Source organism: Pleurodeles waltl, chromosome 8, assembly GCF_031143425.1.
Source record: "Pleurodeles waltl isolate 20211129_DDA chromosome 8, aPleWal1.hap1.20221129, whole genome shotgun sequence".
Taxonomy (NCBI): Eukaryota; Metazoa; Chordata; class Amphibia; order Caudata; family Salamandridae; genus Pleurodeles; species Pleurodeles waltl.
In genome coordinates, this window is record NC_090447.1 from 1,542,357,375 (window position 1) to 1,542,375,959 (window position 18,585).

The 18,585-nt window shown below is 50.4% G+C and overlaps 1 protein-coding gene across 5 annotated transcripts in view; it reads left to right on the forward strand.

Moving 5' to 3' along the window:
- The window catches only part of SPAG17 (sperm associated antigen 17), a 720,739-nt gene that overhangs the window by 684,787 nt on the left and 17,367 nt on the right, over positions 1-18,585 (forward strand). For all 5 annotated transcript variants that reach the window (XM_069203004.1, XM_069203006.1, XM_069203008.1 and 2 more), the window contains 2 exons: positions 11,494-11,554; positions 13,304-13,448. In XM_069203004.1, coding sequence (XP_069059105.1) covers positions 11,494-11,554; positions 13,304-13,448 — 206 coding nt within the window. The remainder of the gene's footprint in view (positions 1-11,493; positions 11,555-13,303; positions 13,449-18,585) is intronic.

An 18,585-nucleotide genomic window follows, 5' to 3' on the forward strand; every position in this document is an offset into this window, starting at 1 on the left:
ATATGTGGTGACTCAAACTTTAATGGCTCTCGGGACGAGCTAAAAAATATAATAGAGGTTAAGAGTAAAAGCTACTTGTGGTGTAAGCCCAGAGTATTTCAAGCCCTCCGCAGCTTACAAAGGGAAGTGGGAGTGGTGGATGTTTGGCCAAAACTGAGGGGATCAGATCCGGGGTAAACGTATTATTCAGCCCCACATGGGAAATTGGCCCCGTTGGACTATTTTTTTGTCTCTCCTGAATTATTAGAAGGGGCCGGTGTGGAACTATATCTACAGTTTATGTCAGATTATAACCCTTTAATTTGAGAAATTAAAAGGGAGGATATTAAAAGTAGTAGGAAAGACTGGACTTTTGAGAGAGGACTCTTGAACGACCCAGAATATTTGTGTCACTTGAACGCATGCCTGAGAGAGTTTCTTGAAATAAAGAGAGAGTCCGCCCCAGCAGAAATTGTATGGGATACTATAAATGCAGGGATTAGGGTGGGAACGTTAAGCTTCAGCCTAAGGCGTATCTAGGAGACATGCAAAGGTCATGCAATCAAACTACAGTCACACAGTACTCACACACATGAAAGAAAACACTTGGTTGTACATAAATAAAGGTACTTTATTTTTGGAACACAGTATCAGAAAATACTAGAGAGGCAACCCTCCAATAGGAGGTAAGTAAATGCATTATATATATATATATATATATATATATATATATATATATATATACATTCTGGACACCTAAACACTATCACTCAGTGTTGCCTGGACTCAGTAGACGGTGCCATACCATAAGTGTACACCATAAACTGAGCCAGCCTCCTACAACACATATGCACAAGTTCTGATTAAAGAAGCTGATGCCTGCACGCCTGGGTGGTGGCTATGTAGGTGACTGCGACATCACCTCCGGCACCAGTGATGCCACACGGAACCAGATGGAGCCACTTGACGGCATGAGCAAGGGGTATTGCTCAGTAAAGGTTTCTGGATACAGTCTGACGCATGGGGAAAATCAAAGGTAAGGAATCTGCAGCTAGATAGTCTCTCCCAGATCACGCATTACCAAAGGTACGTAACTTGTTCACCAAGTGTAAAAATTACAAAATAGTGAAGTAATACTGTCACAAAATGTGGAACTTTAAAAGGCATATTTTGACTTTTCTTCTCACATAACTTAGTCAGCCCTGTATATATATGCCACCACTGAGCGCCATTGTCAGTTCCTTTCTTTCCGTGCCTGCAAATGGAGATGCATACCTCCACTCCTTTTTTTCATCAGTTGATGAATTCCACTTTGTAGGGGAATAATGTTCCTACCTAAAACAAAAGGGTTAAAACGAAGCCATGACTGTCATTAGCAGACGCCACTGACAGACCCACACAAGATGCGCCCTTGGGTATTGGCTCAGGCGTGACTCCAAGTCATACAATGAATGTGCCCTCGTGCACTTGAAGGCATTCCGGGGCCGTGAAGCTAAGCTGGGCATTGTCGAACATTGGAAAAAGTCACAGACCTCGAATACATTCTGCTCCCACTCCAAGTTGAGGTCACAGAGCAGTTTCCACTCTCAAGGCGATACTGTGATAGTTTCTTTTTGCTGTCGAAATCATCTGTTAAGTCGAAGTCCAAATCCAGGATGGAAACACAAGAAGGCAAAGCAGGACTTAACCCCATCCTACCATTCTCCATCTAGCAAGAGTGTCAAGTTGCCACTCAATCTTGCTCCTAAACTTCAATTGAAGAGTCGATCTCACAGTTGATTCCGATGCAGCCGAGTTTCCAAACCATCTGTGACACAGAAGCATGATGAGGCCCTTACGGAGGCCATGCTGTATATTTTTGGCATTCTTCTGGCTCCCTCTGGTGTGTCTTCAGGCCCCAAGGATCCACAGAAGCCTTTAGTCAGGTTACCAGCGCCAGATCAATCCTCAGCGCCTTCCGAGCCCCTAGAACTCACCTCCGGTGCCAACTTCCATTCCAAATCCAAGCCAGTCCTGAAGTCACCTATACTGGAGTTGGCTCTGCTACCAACTCCAGTATCCGACCACCGGCTGAATCCATCTCAAACCTAACCGAGGTCATGCTGACTCCACCCCGGTGCACACTGTTCCCGTAGAGCCTCATTCATACAGTACGCTTCCACGTCCATGGAGCTGACCTCAGTGGCAGCAGCAGCTTTTTGAATTTGATTCTCACTAGAGTTTGCCACCACTTTAAGGTGACAATGGTGATGATGGGGATGATTTACAGGAGGCCAGGTGGTATGATACGTCCCCTGACACATGGTTGCTTTCCCCCTTAGACCACCAACGAAAGAGAGCACTTAATTTGCTGTAGTAATCAGACGTGTTGCGGAGGTCCTGGACCTTCACTACTTTCTGCTGAAGCTAAGCCACCCATCCTTAAGGGAAGTCTGCAACGTGGGCCTGCTTCTTCTGAGCCCTTGCTCCCACTCCCAAAACCCCAAGAGACACTCTTAAGGGCATTTGTTCCAAGCCTTGCTCTTGCGCACTGGTGTAAAGGCAGGTGGCCAGCCGCCACAGACGGGGGCTCAGGGACCATGATTTTCTTAGAGAGAATCCTACTCCTGAGAGCTTGGTGGTCCCAGCTCCCACCAGGACGGTGAATCCTATTTCCTTCCCAAGAGCCAACCCCTCCCGCCAGACAGTGAGGTGAAAAGGTTTGAGTCATTTGGTAAACTAATGTTCCGTTCAGCCACCCTAGCCCTGAGGTTGGTCAATGCAGTTTGTCTACAAGGCCCTTACATGCATGCACTCTGGGACATAGCCAGCGAGATCTTCCAGCAGTCCTGGAAGAATGTAGGGCCTCCTTGGCTCAAACCATTCAGCATGGTCAGAATACAGCCAAATGAATGACTGGGGCTGGTCTGGATACCACCAACTGTTTGAGGTAAACAGTCAGCACTAGTATGGTCCTCCATCGCCACATGTAAATGCGATCCACAGGTTTTTCTGGAGATGTGCAGGCATGCCTTAGGGATATGCCTTGTGATGTCCCCCATCTTTTTGGAGAACAAGCTGATTCTGCCCTAGAATGCTTCAAGGAAAGCCAGGCCATGGTGCACTGTTCGGGCTTTTTGGATCCCTTACCAGACAGGATCCTCATCAATTCGGTCTTCTGAGGCTACTGGAGAGGTTTGGCATATAGACGATGCCAGGCCCTGCTGCAGTCACCTCAGCCCTTTGAGGAAGGAGTAGAGACTCCATCAGCTTGAGGACCCCAAAGGAGCGTGAAGATTTACGTTGATGGTACCTAAGATCATCAGAGTGGTGCATAGGACTTTCTGAAAGTAGATATTCCTCTGCATTCAGACCTGCTGCACACTGGCCAAGTACCATGCCCTGGTTGGACTGAAGGCTCTTTCTACCAGAGCCAAGGCTGCTATCACTGGGTTGGCATGCAGAGTGCCTGTTCTTGGCATGTATCTGGCTGCGACGTGGGTGTCAGTGCACATGTTCAGAAAGCACTGTTGCCTTGACAGCTAAGTCCGACTGAAGGGCATTTCGCTCCTTCGGTCCTACAGAGGTTCCGAGGGCCCAACCACCGGCACTGAAGTGGAGAGAAGCTCTTGTGGTTGTACAACATGGTTGGGCTGGAGGCCTAAACGCCACCTGTGTTGACTGGTAGGGGGCAGTTCAAGGATCCTGCCAAGCTTGTCCACAACCCTGCAGTGAAACTAAGCATCATCAGGTGGAAGACCCTTGCCCCACAAAGACTCATTGACCCAGTTAGGAGGGTATTAGAGAGGATCTAACCCTGGAGGTGACACACGACCCCAGGTTCACATGAGGGGGAGAGAGGAGGACATCCTGGTAAGCACCAGGACAGCATTTAAAGTAAATAAGGATTGCAGCGACCTGGAGGAAAGAGTCCACACATTGGAAGTAATGATTGGAACATTGGAAGTAATGAGTGGAGGAGAGAGTCCACACATTGGAAGTAATAACTGGAGGAGAGAGTCCACGCATTGGAAGTAATGACTGGAGGAGAGAGTCCACATATCAGAAGTAGTGACTGGTGGAGAGAGTCCACACATCGGAAGTAATGACTGGGGGAGAGAGTCCACGCTTTGGAAGTAATGACTGGAGGAGCGAGTCCACACATTGGAAGTAATGACTGGAGAAGAGAGTCCAGGCTTTGGAAGTAATGACTGGAGGAGAGAGTCCACGCATTGGAAGTAATGACTGGAGGAGAGAGTCCACGCATTGGAAGTAATGACTGGAGGAGAGAGTCCACACATCAGAAGTAATGAGTGGTGGAAGAGGATGAATACACAAACCAGGATGTCCTCGGCAGAGGAGCTACTAAACTAAATATTGCTCTAGGCCAGTGCTTCACAAACTATTTTGAGCCACAACCAAATGTTTAGAATGACAAATGTTTGTGCCCCACCTAGCTTTAATGAACATGAAGCAGCTGAAGTTTTACTGTAAAGAAAGGTTTTTGTGTCATTTCGAGACAGTGGATTTTCCATTGAAGTGTCCACCTAATTTGCACAGACATAGAGCTTTAGTGATAAAACTGTACGCCACACATAACGTGTGAAAATCGTGTTTCACTGAATAGTTATCATTTGTGCATCACCAAGTAAAGTAACTTGATTTGTTTTATTCCTATTAGAATTTTTGTTTCCCTCACACTTTAGAATTACAAAACAAATATCCTTCATTGTCGCTTTCCTAACTGCTGAATGTGTACAGTGGATTTACAGGTATTTGCATTTTGTTATGTGTTGCAAAAAATGGCATCCTACAGCCTTTCCATTCATACTCCCTTTACCCCAGCAAAATTGTCACATAATTCGCTTTACTTGTCTTTCTCTGACTGCAGTGAGAGGAGTTTGTAAACACCAGTCCCAATGTTAAAAAAATAAGCAGCAATTGGTCAGAAGACACAGCTTGACATTCGACCTGTGTCTTTAAAGCACTGCAAACGTGACAAGATAAATACAGATATGGAAGGCATCTTATTTATTGCTTGGACTTTTGTGACCCAACAAAAATCATCTTGCAACCCACAGTTTGGGAAACATTGCTCCAGAGACACCTCAGCCACCACTGACAGTCACACTGGAGACACTTCAGCCAAGGACAGTGAGACACCTCAGCCACCGCCGACAGTCGCACTGGAGACACTTCAGCCAAGGACAGTGAGACACCTCAGCCACCGCCGACAGTCGCACTGGAGACACTTCAGCCAAGGACAGTGAGACGCCTCAGCCACCATTGACAGTCACACTGGAGACACTTCAGCCAAGGACAGTGAGACGCCTCAGCCACCGCCGACAGTCGCACTGGAGACACCAGCCAAGGACAGTGAGACACCTCAGCCACCGCCGACAGTCACACTGGAGACACTTCAGCCAAGGACAGTGAGACACCTCAGCCACCGCCGACAGTCGCACTGGAGACACTTCAGCCAAGGACAGTGAGACACCTCAGCCACCGCCGACAGTCACACTGGAGACACTTCAGCCAAGGACAGTGAGACACCTCAGCCACCGCCGACAGTCGCACTGGAGACACTTCAGCCAAGGACAGTGAGACACCTCAGCCACCGCCGACAGTCGCACTGGAGACACTTCAGCCACCGCCGACAGTCACACTGGAGACACTTCAGCCAAGGACAGTGAGACACCTCAGCCACCGCCGACAGTCACACTGGAGACACTTCAGCCAAGGACAGTGAGACACCTCAGCCACCGCCGACAGTCGCACTGGAGACACTTCAGCCACCGCCGACAGTCACACTGGAGACACTTCAGCCAAGGACAGTGAGACACCTCAGCCACCGCCGACAGTCACACTGGAGACACTTCAGCCAAGGACAGTGAGACACCTCAGCCACCGCCGACAGTCACACTGTGGAGACACTTCAGCCAAGGACAGTGAGACACCTCAGGCACCGCCGACAGTCACACTGGAGACACTTCAGCCAAGGACAGTGAGACACCTCAGCCACCGCCGACAGTCACACTGGAGACACTTCAGCCAAGGACAGTGAGACACCTCAGCCACCGCGACAGTCACACTGGAGACACCAGCCAAGGACAGTGAGACACCTCAGCCACCGCGACAGTCACACTGGAGACACTTCAGCCAAGGACAGTGAGACACCTCAGCCACCGCCGACAGTCACACTGGAGACACTTCAGCCAAGGACAGTGAGACGCCTCAGCCACCGCCGACAGTCACGCTGGAGACACTTCAGCCAAGGACAGTGAGACACCTCAGGCACCGCCGACAGTCACACTGTGGAGACACTTCAGCCAAGGACAGTGAGACACCTCAGGCACCGCCGACAGTCACACTGTGGAGACACTTCAGCCAAGGACAGTGAGACACCTCAGCCACCGCCGACAGCAATACTGGAGACACTTCAGCCAAGGACAGTGAGACACCTCAGCCACCGCCGACAGTCACACTGGAGACACTTCAGCCAAGGACAGTGAGACACCTCAGGCACCGCCGACAGTCACACTGTGGAGACACTTCAGCCAAGGACAGTGAGACACTTCAGCCAAGGACAGTGAGACACCTCGGCCACCGCCGACAGTCACACTAGAGACACTTCAGCCAAGGACAGTGAGACACCTCGGCCACCGCCGACAGTCACACTGGAGACACTTCAGCCAAGGACAGTGAGACACCTCAGCCACCGCCGACAGTCACACTGGAGACACTTCAGCCAGGGACAGTGAGACACCTCAGCCACCGCCGACAGTCACACTGGAGACACTTCAGCCAAGGACAGTGAGACACCTCAGCCACCGCCGACAGTCACACTGGAGACACTTCAGCCAAGGACAGTGAGACACCTCAGCCACCGCCGACAGTCACACTGGAGACACTTCAGCCAAGGACAGTGAGACACCTCAGCCACCGCCGACAGTCGCACTGGAGACCCTTCAGCCACCGCCGACAGTCACACTGGAGACACTTCAGCCAAGGACAGTGAGACGCCTCAGCAACCGCCGACAGTGACACTGGAGACACTTCAGCCAAGGACAGTGAGATGCCTCAGCCACCGCCGACAGTTACACTGGAGACACTTCAGCCAAGGACAGTGAGACACCTCAGCCACCGCCGACAGTCACACTGGAGGCACTTCAGCCAAGGACAGTGAGACGCCTCAGCCACCGCCGACAGTCACACTGGAGGCACTTCAGCCAAGGACAGTGAGACGCCTCAGCCACCGCCGACAGTCACACTGGAGGCACTTCAGCCAAGGACAGCCGCCAAACCTCTTCTGGCTCGTGTCCTGGCTCTACTGGACATTGCTGAGGAAAGATTCATGCCTCCAGAATCTGTCAAGGCTTCGACACCACGCCTTCTAAAGACATATATGCCACCTCAACAAAACCTGGAACTCCTCAAGACTAATCCTAAGGCGGATACAGCATCCCTGCTGGAATCTGCTGCCCTGCTTGGGAGAGAACACAAAGGGTTGGCAGCAACAGGGTATAAAGTTTGAGTACGAGCTCCACTCGCTTGAAGAATGCCAGCGCTCAGCCCTGCTAGGCAGATACCACAGGGAAATATGGGATGGCATGAAAGTCTTTGTCTCAGATTTACCAAAACATCGTCAACAAGATTTTTTTGAAATGGTTAAAGAGGGATACCAAGGGCCTAATTTACTAGGCCTGTGGCACAGGGCAACGCAGCAAGTGTCGTCCTGTGCCGCCCTCCGCCGCCGGGAAAGAGCACTACTGTGTCATATCTACAAGACACGGCGCATTTCTGTCCTCTCCCCGTGTGCTAGTGCATAAATTGCTGCCAGGCGCCCTCACCGGCACCTGTGTTGTGGGGATGATTGACACCTTCCTGCACAACAATCCATGAGGTGTTTTCCTCTTACTAGAGCAGAATGCAGCACACATAGAAAGAGGGAAAACTGGGCTAAATAAAGATATTTCTCCCTATTGCGTCACTCTTACACCACCCCTGAGGTGGCGTAGGAATCCGACTCATTCCCAGACTTGTAAATTTGGGAATGCATCAGATTCCTTTGGGTTCCATGGGTGTTGCATGGGAACACCCCAAGCAACACCCATGGAACGCCCCTTTCACACAATGCTATGTGTGAAAGGGGTCCAATATTTACAAGGCCATGAAAACCCACGCAAGGTGGTTTTGCGTGGCCTTGTAATTATATACTGCCACACTGCGCCACCAGAGCGTAAAAAAAGGACGCTCTGGTGCCGCATTGTGCTGCGAGGGCCTCGTAAATGAGGCCCCAAGTTTCTGACCAAGTAATAAGTGCAATGTTCAGCAACAAGGGTTAGTGAATTACAGCAGCCTGATTTATACCTTGGCGGTGTGAATACTGCGTTGCAACGGGTACTGAGTATCTATATTGCCAAGACTGGTTTGCCCACCCGATTTAAATGCAGGCGGGCCTTTGGTTTAATCACAGCAGAGACTACTCTGTCATGTTTGTCTGGGTCACCATATGACACCACTCTACCCCGGCGCCCACGTTCATTAGTGTAGGAAGCTGGCCTGGTGTGTGGTGGGTACCCAAAGTACTTACACCTTATACCAGGTGCAGGTATCCCCTCTTAGTGTAGTGAAGGCAGTGTCTAGAAGCCAGGCTGTCTAGAGGTAGCTGTGGATGAGCAGCCAAGGCTTATATAGGAGACATGCAAAGCTCATGCAATGCCACTGTAGTCACACAGCCCTTACACACATAAAAGAAAACACTCAGTTGTACAAAAATAAAGGTAGTTTATTTTTCGATCAAATTACCACAAATTACTAGACAGGTAACCCACCCTTAGGAGGTAAGTAATACACTAAATATATACAATAGAAATCAGAAATAGGCATAGAAAAGGTTAGAAAACAGTGTAAACAGTAATAACCAATAGTGACCCTAGGGGGAGTACAAACCATATACTAAAAAAATTGAATGTGAACAACGTACCCCCACCTAGGTAAGTAAACTGTGTAGAAGGGAGCTGGGGGTATTAGGAAACCACAGAGGTAAGTAACACACCACCCCCCAGCAACCAGGAATGCAGAAGTAAAACACTTGATTTGCCACAAACCACCCAAAGGAGGAAAAGAAGAAAAAGAAGACACCCAGAGAGGTCTGCAAGAAAGCCAGTGGTGGATTCCTGAAGAAAGAAGACCCGTGGAGAGAGGGGACCAAGTCCAAGAGTCACAGTGGAGTCCAAGAGGAGTAGGAGCTACTACCCACCCAGCTGTGGATGCAGGAGTTGGTCGGCGGTTCTGAAGAACAGGTCAGCACTGCAGCCCTGGAGCTGGAGAAGAGTTCCTGATGGATGCAGATGAAGCCCCATGCTGGAAGGAAGATTGCAGATGGGTGTTGGTGAAGGAATTCCATCAACAAGCCTTGGTAAAGGCAAACTCGTGGTTAGTGGAAAAGAGGTGCTGCCAGGGGCCAGCAAGGCACAGGAAGACTCAACCCAGAAGGGGGAGTCACTGGGGACCCTCAACGGCGCAGAGAGTCCACAGGAGCAGAGAGAGCACCCATTGCAGACATACAGGACAGGAACACAGGAGTCGCAGAAGAATCCCATGCAGCACTACAATAGAGGATCCCGCGCTGCAGGAGCACCACGCAGGAGGCTGTGCTTTGCAGGATGGAGTGCTGCTACACGTTGCCTGAAGATCCCTTGGAGGGGATCCAAACAAGCCTTGGCAGCTGCAAGGGATGTGGTGCACGGGGGTACTGTCCTGCGTGGGAAGGCAAAAGCTTACCTCCACCAAAGTTGGACAGCTGGCAGAGAGGACCAAGAGGACTACTCTGGACTACCACCCTTGATGCAGGATCCATGCAGCTCAGCAGGAGAGGGGATCCACGCAGCTGGTCGTTGCTTGTTGTAGGTACCTGCGGTTGCAGGGAAGTGACTCCTTCACTCCAAGGAAGATTTCTTCTTCTTCTTGTGCAGGCTCAAGAGTTTCAGTCTTCTGAGGATGCATGGTGAGGGAATTGTTGCAAAGCTGGCAGGAGCCCTGGGAACAATGTTGCTGATGAGTCCTTTCTTCTTGGAAGCAGCTTGTCGGGTCCTGGAGGTTACAGTTGCAGTTCCAGAGGCCAGAAGTTAAAGCAGATGTTGCAGAGGAGTCCTGCTGGAATCTTGCAAGCCGAATCTGAGGACCCACCCAAGAGAGAGACCCTAAATAGCGTTGAAAGGGGGATTGGTCACCTAACCAGGTAAGCACCATTCAGGACACTCTGGAGGAGCTCTGAACACCACCCCTGGGGTGATAATGGACAGGGTAGTGGTCACTCCCCTTTCCATTGTCCAGTTTTGTGCCAGAGTAGGGACTGGGGGTTCCTGAACCGATGTGGACTGGTTTATGCACGGAGGGCACCAAGGCCCTGATGTATATGTTTTTTGCACCGCATTACCGTAATTTTTTGATCCAAAAGCGGCATCTATTTACAAAATACAATTGTATTTTGCAAGTTTGTACCACTTTTGCGTCAAAAAATTATGGTAATGCGGCACAAAAAAGTATAAATCAGGGCCCAAATGTGCCCTTGAAAGCAAACCAGTGGCTTGGGGAGGCTACCCCTCCCAAGCCAGTCAACCCTATTTCCAAAGGGAGAGGATGTTACCTCCCTCTCCCAAAGGAAATCCTTTGTTCTGCCTTCCTGGGCTTGAGCTGTTCAAGCAGCAGGATGGGCAGAAACCTGACTAAGGGGTGGTAGCAGCTGGGCTGCCCGGAAAACCCTGTAAGACTGGTGGTAGCACTGCTGGGGGTCCTCTTAGGAGCCCACAGAGTGCATGGAATCATACTTCCAATACTTGCAACAGTACTGGGGTATGATTCTGACATGATTGATACCAAACATGCCCAGGTTTGGAGTTACCATTATGTAGCTGGGCGGTAGTGACCTATGTCCACTACACGCGTAAAATGGCGTCCCTGCACTCACAAAGTACAGGAAATGGATCTGGAGTTTGTGGGGGCACCTCTGGTAGTGCAGGGTTGTACTCACACACAGGTATCTGCACCCTGCCCTCTGGGCTGAGAAGGCTTACCATAGGGGTGACTTATAGTGACCTGTAGGGAGAACGGGTGCATGTACCCGTTTCACACAGGCTGCAATGGCAGGCCTGCAGAATCCTTTGCATGGGCTCCATATGGGTGGCAGAATAACTGCTGCAGCCCATAGGGATCTCCTGGAACCACAATGCCCTGGGTACCTAGGTACCATATACTAGGGATTACATGGGGGACCACTATGCCAATTTTGGGAATAAAAGTTACCAGCAACCAAATTTAGAGGAGAGAGCAGAGTCATTGGGATCCTGGTTAGCAGGATCCCAGTGAACACAGTCAAACACACTGACAAACAAGCCAAAAATGGGGTAACCAAACTAGAAAGAGGCTATTTTCCTACAGTTACAAATATGAAATCAATGGATAAGGTGTAACTTCTGTTCCTTGCACTGAGTTGTAACTTCCTAACTTTCTTGTGTGTCTCCTTTCTGGCAGGTTCCGGGTAGAGCAACCTCCTCCCGGCACAGGGCTGCGGGTGATCTACAAGCCTGGGCCGGTAAGTAGGCACTTTGGCATTCACTCTACACATGTTATCAGAGTATGTAGGTACTCTCACAAAGTAAACATTCAGTCACAGTCTTTAACACCAACACTTCCCCCTTACACACCCATTGTGTACACTGTTGCCCCAGTGCTCAGTTCTGCCTCTCAAAAGGCATCCTGAGCCACACTCTCTCATATCCAGAATGACATCCATATCCTATCGTTGACCACAGGCCCTCGCGGGGGCACCAGGGGCTCCGGTCTGTAGCAGCTGCGACCAATGTCCCATTCTTGAAACCCCAGGGTACTGTGGTGCTAGTATGATTCACGCCTTTGACCTTCCCACCCATGCTTACCCTTTACATCCCAGCGTGTCACTCTTCACTCTTTCTTTGTGATCATTTTCATTACCACTGAATCTACCTCCACCAGCCCTTCGCTGACTGCATTAGCTTGGCCCTTAATGTACCACCCACTAAATGTACAATCCATTGAATGCACCAACCACTGAATGCACCACCCACTGAATGCACCACCCACTGAATGTACCATTGAATGTACCACCCACTGAGACATGAGTCCCATGGTCTTTTCTTTAGAGCTAAGGCCCTTAAGTACCATTAGCTCCTAAGTCGCTCCTAAGTCCTCCACCTTCCTGAGCTCTTTTCCTACATTGCTACACTCCCCTCATCCCTGCTGACTTGCCACCCCAGATTGCCCCACTCGCGTTCGTCTGTCGCTATTCTTCATTCGCTACTGGGCTCTCTTCCTTTATCGCCTGGAGCGCCACCTTCTTGTCTTACACATGTACATAGATTTATTAGTCACCAGTTGGCTCCTGAGTTTGCCCTAAAGCCACTCGCAGGAGCCCAGCCTGAGCGCTCAGGTGTCCGGCAGTGCCTGACTACCCTTGGAGTTATGTTGGGTTCTGCAGTGGCACCTCCAGCGCCAGGCGCCAGGGCTGTGCCCCCTAGAGGAGACCGAAGGCTGCTGGGACCAGACCAGCAGGTTACATCGCTGGGATGGGGAGAAGCTGCTGTCCTTGTCCCAAGGCAGCAACCTGTGGCAGCTCAACAAGCGAGGACTGAGATAACCTCACTCCAACTTATGGTTCTATTAGTTGAAATTACTAACTAGGTCATGCACCCCACATCCTCTAGCTCATTAGGATTTATCCTGAAGGGTTGATTATCACTCATGGCCACCACCTTCCCTCAGTTCTTGCACCTTTGAGCTGCATGCAAAGATCCCAACCTAACTACCGGCTCCATTTGGAGCTCGTCTCCTGAATCCTTAGCTTCTTCCTCCCAGGTGGAAATATCAGTATCATCCAGGATGTCATTCTACCTTCTTCTGAGCTCACTTCCCTGTACCATCCAAGCTATCCTTCACACTATCAGGGGTCCTGGTCAGTTCACCATGAACCCATTTCCTAACCTCCTCCATCCATTCTGCAGTCTTTACAACTCCCTTGCTGACTACCTTAGCTGCACCCCACCAGCGCAGAGGTTTGTTCTGTTGTCTTCTAAGCTTCTCCTGTATTCTACTTGAAAACCTTCCTCTACCATCCAACACCTCTCTCAGCCTCTGGTGCTGCTCACTGCCCCCTCACATCCCAGCTTCAGGAGTCCATCCACCCTGGGCATGAAGATCCTGCGCATGTAACACTGGGGACCTTTCGAACCATCTTGACGGCTCCTGTAGAGAGACTCAGGATGCACCAAACTATTTAACTAACCTCCTGGTTCACTTACCTCTTCAGGTGGCCCCAGGAATGAAGGTGGAACTGGAGATAGAACTCTTTGCGATTGCTGTTGGGCTGGAAGGTCCAGAGGGGACCGGAACCGTGTCCCACGACATCGAGATCCATGCTGAGACGGAGACGCTCTTCCTACCTGTCACTGCAAATATCCTTTACCAGCGTTTTCCATTCCTTATAAGTTTATAGATCTCATTCTAGTCCATGCCATCTGTTGGGTAGTCTGTGCCTTTGAAATATCCCAGTCTCACGCTGTGCCAGACTATAGTATGGATGAGTTGCACGCAGGAGACCACTTCACTCCACCCTGCCAGGTCACTGAAGGCACATCCCAGGTAATCGACTACATGGGAGATAGTGGGGAGGTGTCTGCATGTTTGGGTAGCCTGGGACCAAACCTGCAGTGACCCTCATTGGCAACACTTTCTTTCAACCCTCAGGCCTGAGACAGAGCTGTGGATGCTGAAGCAGGTAACAAGGGTCAGCGGTGTGGAAGTGGCCACCATGCTACGGGCAGAACTCTTCCAGTTCCCATGGGATGAGGGCCAGGTTTAGTCTTCAAGATGGATTGGGTTGGCCTGTTCAGCCAGCTGGAGAAGGATTTTCGGATATGAGAAAATGCCCTCCCTGAGATTCCTTCCCACAGATCCTGGGGAGGGGGAAGCTTCCAGGCTGAGATCCCCCTGTGGTGCAGGTGCGACACAAGCCTAAACTGCAACTTATGACGCCTCTCAAGGTCACATTGCGTGGCGCTGAGTAGCTTCATAAATCTGGCGTTACGTGTAAGAGGCTGGCCTGGCTTGTAGTGGGTACCAAGGGGTACTTACACTCTGTACCAGGACCAGTTATCCCTTATTAGTGTAGAAGAGGTGTTTCTAGCAGCTTAGGCTGATATAAGGTAGCTATAGCAGAGCAGCTTAGGCTGAACTAGGAGACATGTAAAGCTCCTGCTATACCACTGGTGTCATATGCACAATATCATAAGAAAACAAAATACACAGATATACTAAAAATAAGGTACTTTATTTTTAGGACAATATGCCAAAAGTATCTCAGTGAGTACCCTCAGTATGACGATGCCAAATATACACAAGATATATGTACACAATACCAAAAATATGCAGTAATAGCAAAAGGAAGTAATGCAAGCAGTGTAAAGTTACAGTAGATTACAATAGGAGCACATAGGTATAGGGGCAACACAAACCATATACTCCAAAAGTGGAATGCAAACCGCAAATGGACCCCAAACCTATGTGAGCTTGTAGAGGGTCGCTGGGGCTGTAAGAAAACAGTGAGGGTTAGAAAAATAGCCCACCCCAAGACCCTGTAAGGTAGGTGTTATGTGCACCTACAACCCCCAGAGAGCACAGAAGTCGTGATAGGGGGTTTCTGCAAGGAAGACCAACACCAGCAAAGCAACAACAGTGGATTTCCGGACCTGAGTACCTGTGAAACAAGGGGACCAAGTCCAAGAGACACGACCGTGTCGAGGGTGGGCAGCTGCCCAGGAAATGCCAGCTGAGGGTGCAAGGAAGCTGCCACCGGATGGAAGAAGCTTTGTGTTCTGCAAGAACGAAGAGGACTAGGAACTTTCCCTTTGGAGGATGGATGTCCCACGTCGTGAAGAAGCTTGCAGAGGTGTTCCCACGCAAAAAGACCGCAAACAAGCCTTGCTAGCTGCAAGGGTCATGGTTAGGGTTTTTGGATGCTGCTGTGGCCCAGGAGGGACCAGTATGTCGCCACTTGGATGAGGAGACAGAGGGGGCGCCCAGCAAGTCAGGGAGCCCTCACAGAAGCAGGCAGCACCCGCAGAAGTACCGGAACAGGCACTTAAAAGAGGAGTGAACCGGAGTCCACCCAAAGTCAGAAAAGGGAGTCCCACGACGCCGGAGGACAACTCAGAAGGTTGTGCACTGCAGGTTAGAGTGTCGGGGACCCAGGCTTGGCTGTGCACGAAGGAAATCCTGGAAGAGTGCACAGGAGCCGGAGCAGCTGCAAATCACGCGGTACCCAGCAATGCAGTCTAGCGTGGGGAGGCAAGGACTTACCTCCACCAAACTTGGACTGAAGAGTCACTGGACTGTGGGAGTCACTTGGACAGAGTTGCTGAGTTCCAGGGACCACGCTCGTTGTGCTGAGAGGAGACCCAGAGGACCGGTGATGCAGTCTTTTGTTCCCTGTGGTTGCAGGGGGAAGATTCCATCGACCCACAGGAGATTTCTTCAGAGTTCCTGGTGCAAGAAGGAGGCAGGCTACCCCCAGAGCATGCACCACCAGGAAACAGGCGAGAAAGCCGGCCGGATGAAGCGATACAAGGTTGCAGTAGTCGTCTTTGCTACTTTGTTGCGGTATCTGTATCTGAAGAATTCGGTATCTGAAGAATTCCCCAAAGCAGAGACCCTAAATAGCCAGAAAAGGAGGTTTGGCTACCTAGGAAGGAGGATAGGCTAGTAACACAGGTAAGAGCCTATCAGAAGGAGTCTCTGACGTCACCTGCTGGCCCTGGCCACTCAGAGCAGTCCAGTGTGCCAGCACACCTCTGAATCCAAGATGGCAGAGGTCTGGGGCACGCTGGAGGAGCTCTGGGCACCTCCCCTGGGAGGTGCAGGTCAGGGGAGTGGCCACTCCCCTTTCCTTTGTCCAGTTTCGCACCAGAGCAGGGCTGGGGGATCCCTGAACCGGTGTAGACCCGCTTATGCAGAGATGGGCACCATCTGTGCCCATCAAAGCATTTTCAGAGGCTGGGGGAGGCTACTCCTCCCCAGTCCTGACAAACTTTTTCTGAGGAAGTCCTTTGTTCTGCCTTTCTGGGCCAGGCCTGGCTGGACCCCAGGAGGCCAGAAACCTGTCTAAGGGGTTGGCAGCAGCAGCAGCTGCAGTAAAACCCCGGGAAAGGTAGTTTGGCAGTACCCGGGTCTGTGCTAGAGACTCGGGGGGTTCATGGAATTGTCTCCCCAATGCCAGAATGGCATTGGGGTGACACTTCCATGATCTTAGACATGTTACATGGCCATGTTCGGAGTTACCATTGTGACGCTATACATAGGTAGTGACCTATGTATAGTGCACGTGTAAAATGGTGTCTCCGCACTCACAAAGTCCGGGGAATTTGCCCTGAACGATGTGGTGGCACCTCGGCTAGTGCCAGGGTGCCCACACACTAAGTAACTTTGCACCCAACCTTCACCAGGTGAAGGTGAGATATTTAGGTGACTTATAAGTTACTTAAGTGCAGTGGTAAATGGCTGTGAAATAACGTGGACGTTATTTCACTCAGGCTGCAGTGGCAGGCCTGTGTAAGAATTGTCAGAGCTCCCTATGGGTGGCAAAAGAAATGCTGAAGCCCATAGGGATCTCCTGGAACCCCAATACCCTGGGTACCTCAGTGCCATATACTAGGGAATTATAAGGGAGTTCCAGTATGCCAATGTGAATTGGTGAAATTGGTCACTAGCCTATTAGTGACAATTTGGAAAGCAGAGAGAGCATAACCACTGAGGTTCTGGTTAGCAGAGCCTCAGTGAGACAGTTAGGCATCACACAGGGAACACATACAGGGCACACTTATGGGCACTGGGGCCCTGGCTGGCAGGGTCCCATTGGCACATACACTAAAACAACATATATACAGTGAAATATGGGGGTAACATGCCAGGCAAGATGGTACTTTCCTACATTACGCAGCACAAATTGTTGTGTGGCTTTACTCTGCTCCAGGGAGGCATTTCCATGGATGTTGTGTGGGTGTTTCCATGGATTTTGATGTATTCCAGATTTACCAGAAGTGGTAGAACTGGGAACGCGCCAAAGTGCTATGCCTTCCTAGGTGAGGCTTGAGGAGGTGAAATATCTTTACTTTTCCTCGATTTTTTTCTCTTTCAATGTGCGCTGCATTTTGCAGCACACAGAGAGAGGAAAACGCCTCCAGGGATGGTTTTTGTGCAGGAAGGTTTTCCTTCCTGCACAAAACAATCCACCCTACAACAGCGGCATCAAGCACTATGGTGCAAGGCTGCCTGCGTTGGCGCTAGGCAGTCAGAACGGTGCCTGCACAGGGCACAAAGACAGGAATATGCTGTATTGTTTTAAATATGGCGTATCCCTGCCCTTTCCCCGTCATGCAGCGCAGCGAGGTCACTTGCTGCACTGCCCTGCGTGACTTTGCCATAAATATGGCTCTTGATTACTAAAAAGTCGGGGGCAGATTTATGAAAAGAGGCGCTACACCCAGTACAGCAGCACTTTTCTTGTGCCCCTTTATGCCCCCCTAACGCCAACTTGGTAGCACCGTATTTAAAATACGGCCTAACATGACGGTAGTTAGGGTGACTAGCGTCATAATTTTTTTACGCTAGTCAGGGGCTTTGCAGGATTAGCGTAAAAAATGATTACACTAATCCTGCAAAGCACCTAGAGGCCCACTATATTCAAAGGGAGCCTCTGTGAATGCCTGCATGTAAGGAAATGCCTCCTTGGCATGGTTACCCCCTGACTTTTTGCCTTTGCTGATGCTATGTTTTGAATTGAAAGTGTGCTGAGGCCTGCTAACCAGGCCCCAGCACCAGTGTTCTTTCCCTAACCTGTACTTTTGTATCCACAATTGGCACACCCTGGCATCCAGGTAAGTCCCTTGTAACGGGTACCCCTGGTACCAAGGGCCCTGATGCCAGGGAAGGTTTCTAAGGGCTGCAGCATATCTTATGCCACCCTGGGGACCCCTCACTCAGCACAGACACACTGCTTGCCAGCTTGTGTGTGCTGGTGAGGACAAAACGAGTAAGTCGACATGGCACTCCCCTCAGGGTGCCATGCCAACCTCACACTACCTATGCAGTATAGATAGGTCACCCCTCTAGCAGGCCTTACAGCCCTAAGGCAGGGTGCACTATACCATAGGTGAGGGCACCAGTGCATGAGCACTGTGCCCCTACAGTGTCTAAGCCAAACCTTAGACATTGTAAGTGCAGGGTAGCCATAAGAGTATATGGTCTGGGAGTCTGTCAAAAACGAACTCCACAGCACCATAATGGCTACACTGAAAACTGGGAAGTTTGGTATCAAACTTCTCAGCACAATAAATGCACACTGATGCCAGTGTACATTTTATTGTAAAATACACCCCAGAGGGCACCTTAGAGGTGCCCCCTGAAACTTTAACCAACTACCTGTGTAGGCTGACTGGTTCTAGCAGCCTGCCACACTCAAGACATGTTGCTGGCCCCATGGGGAGAGTGCCTTTGTCACTCTGAGGCCAGTAACAAAGCTGCCCTAGGTGGAGATGC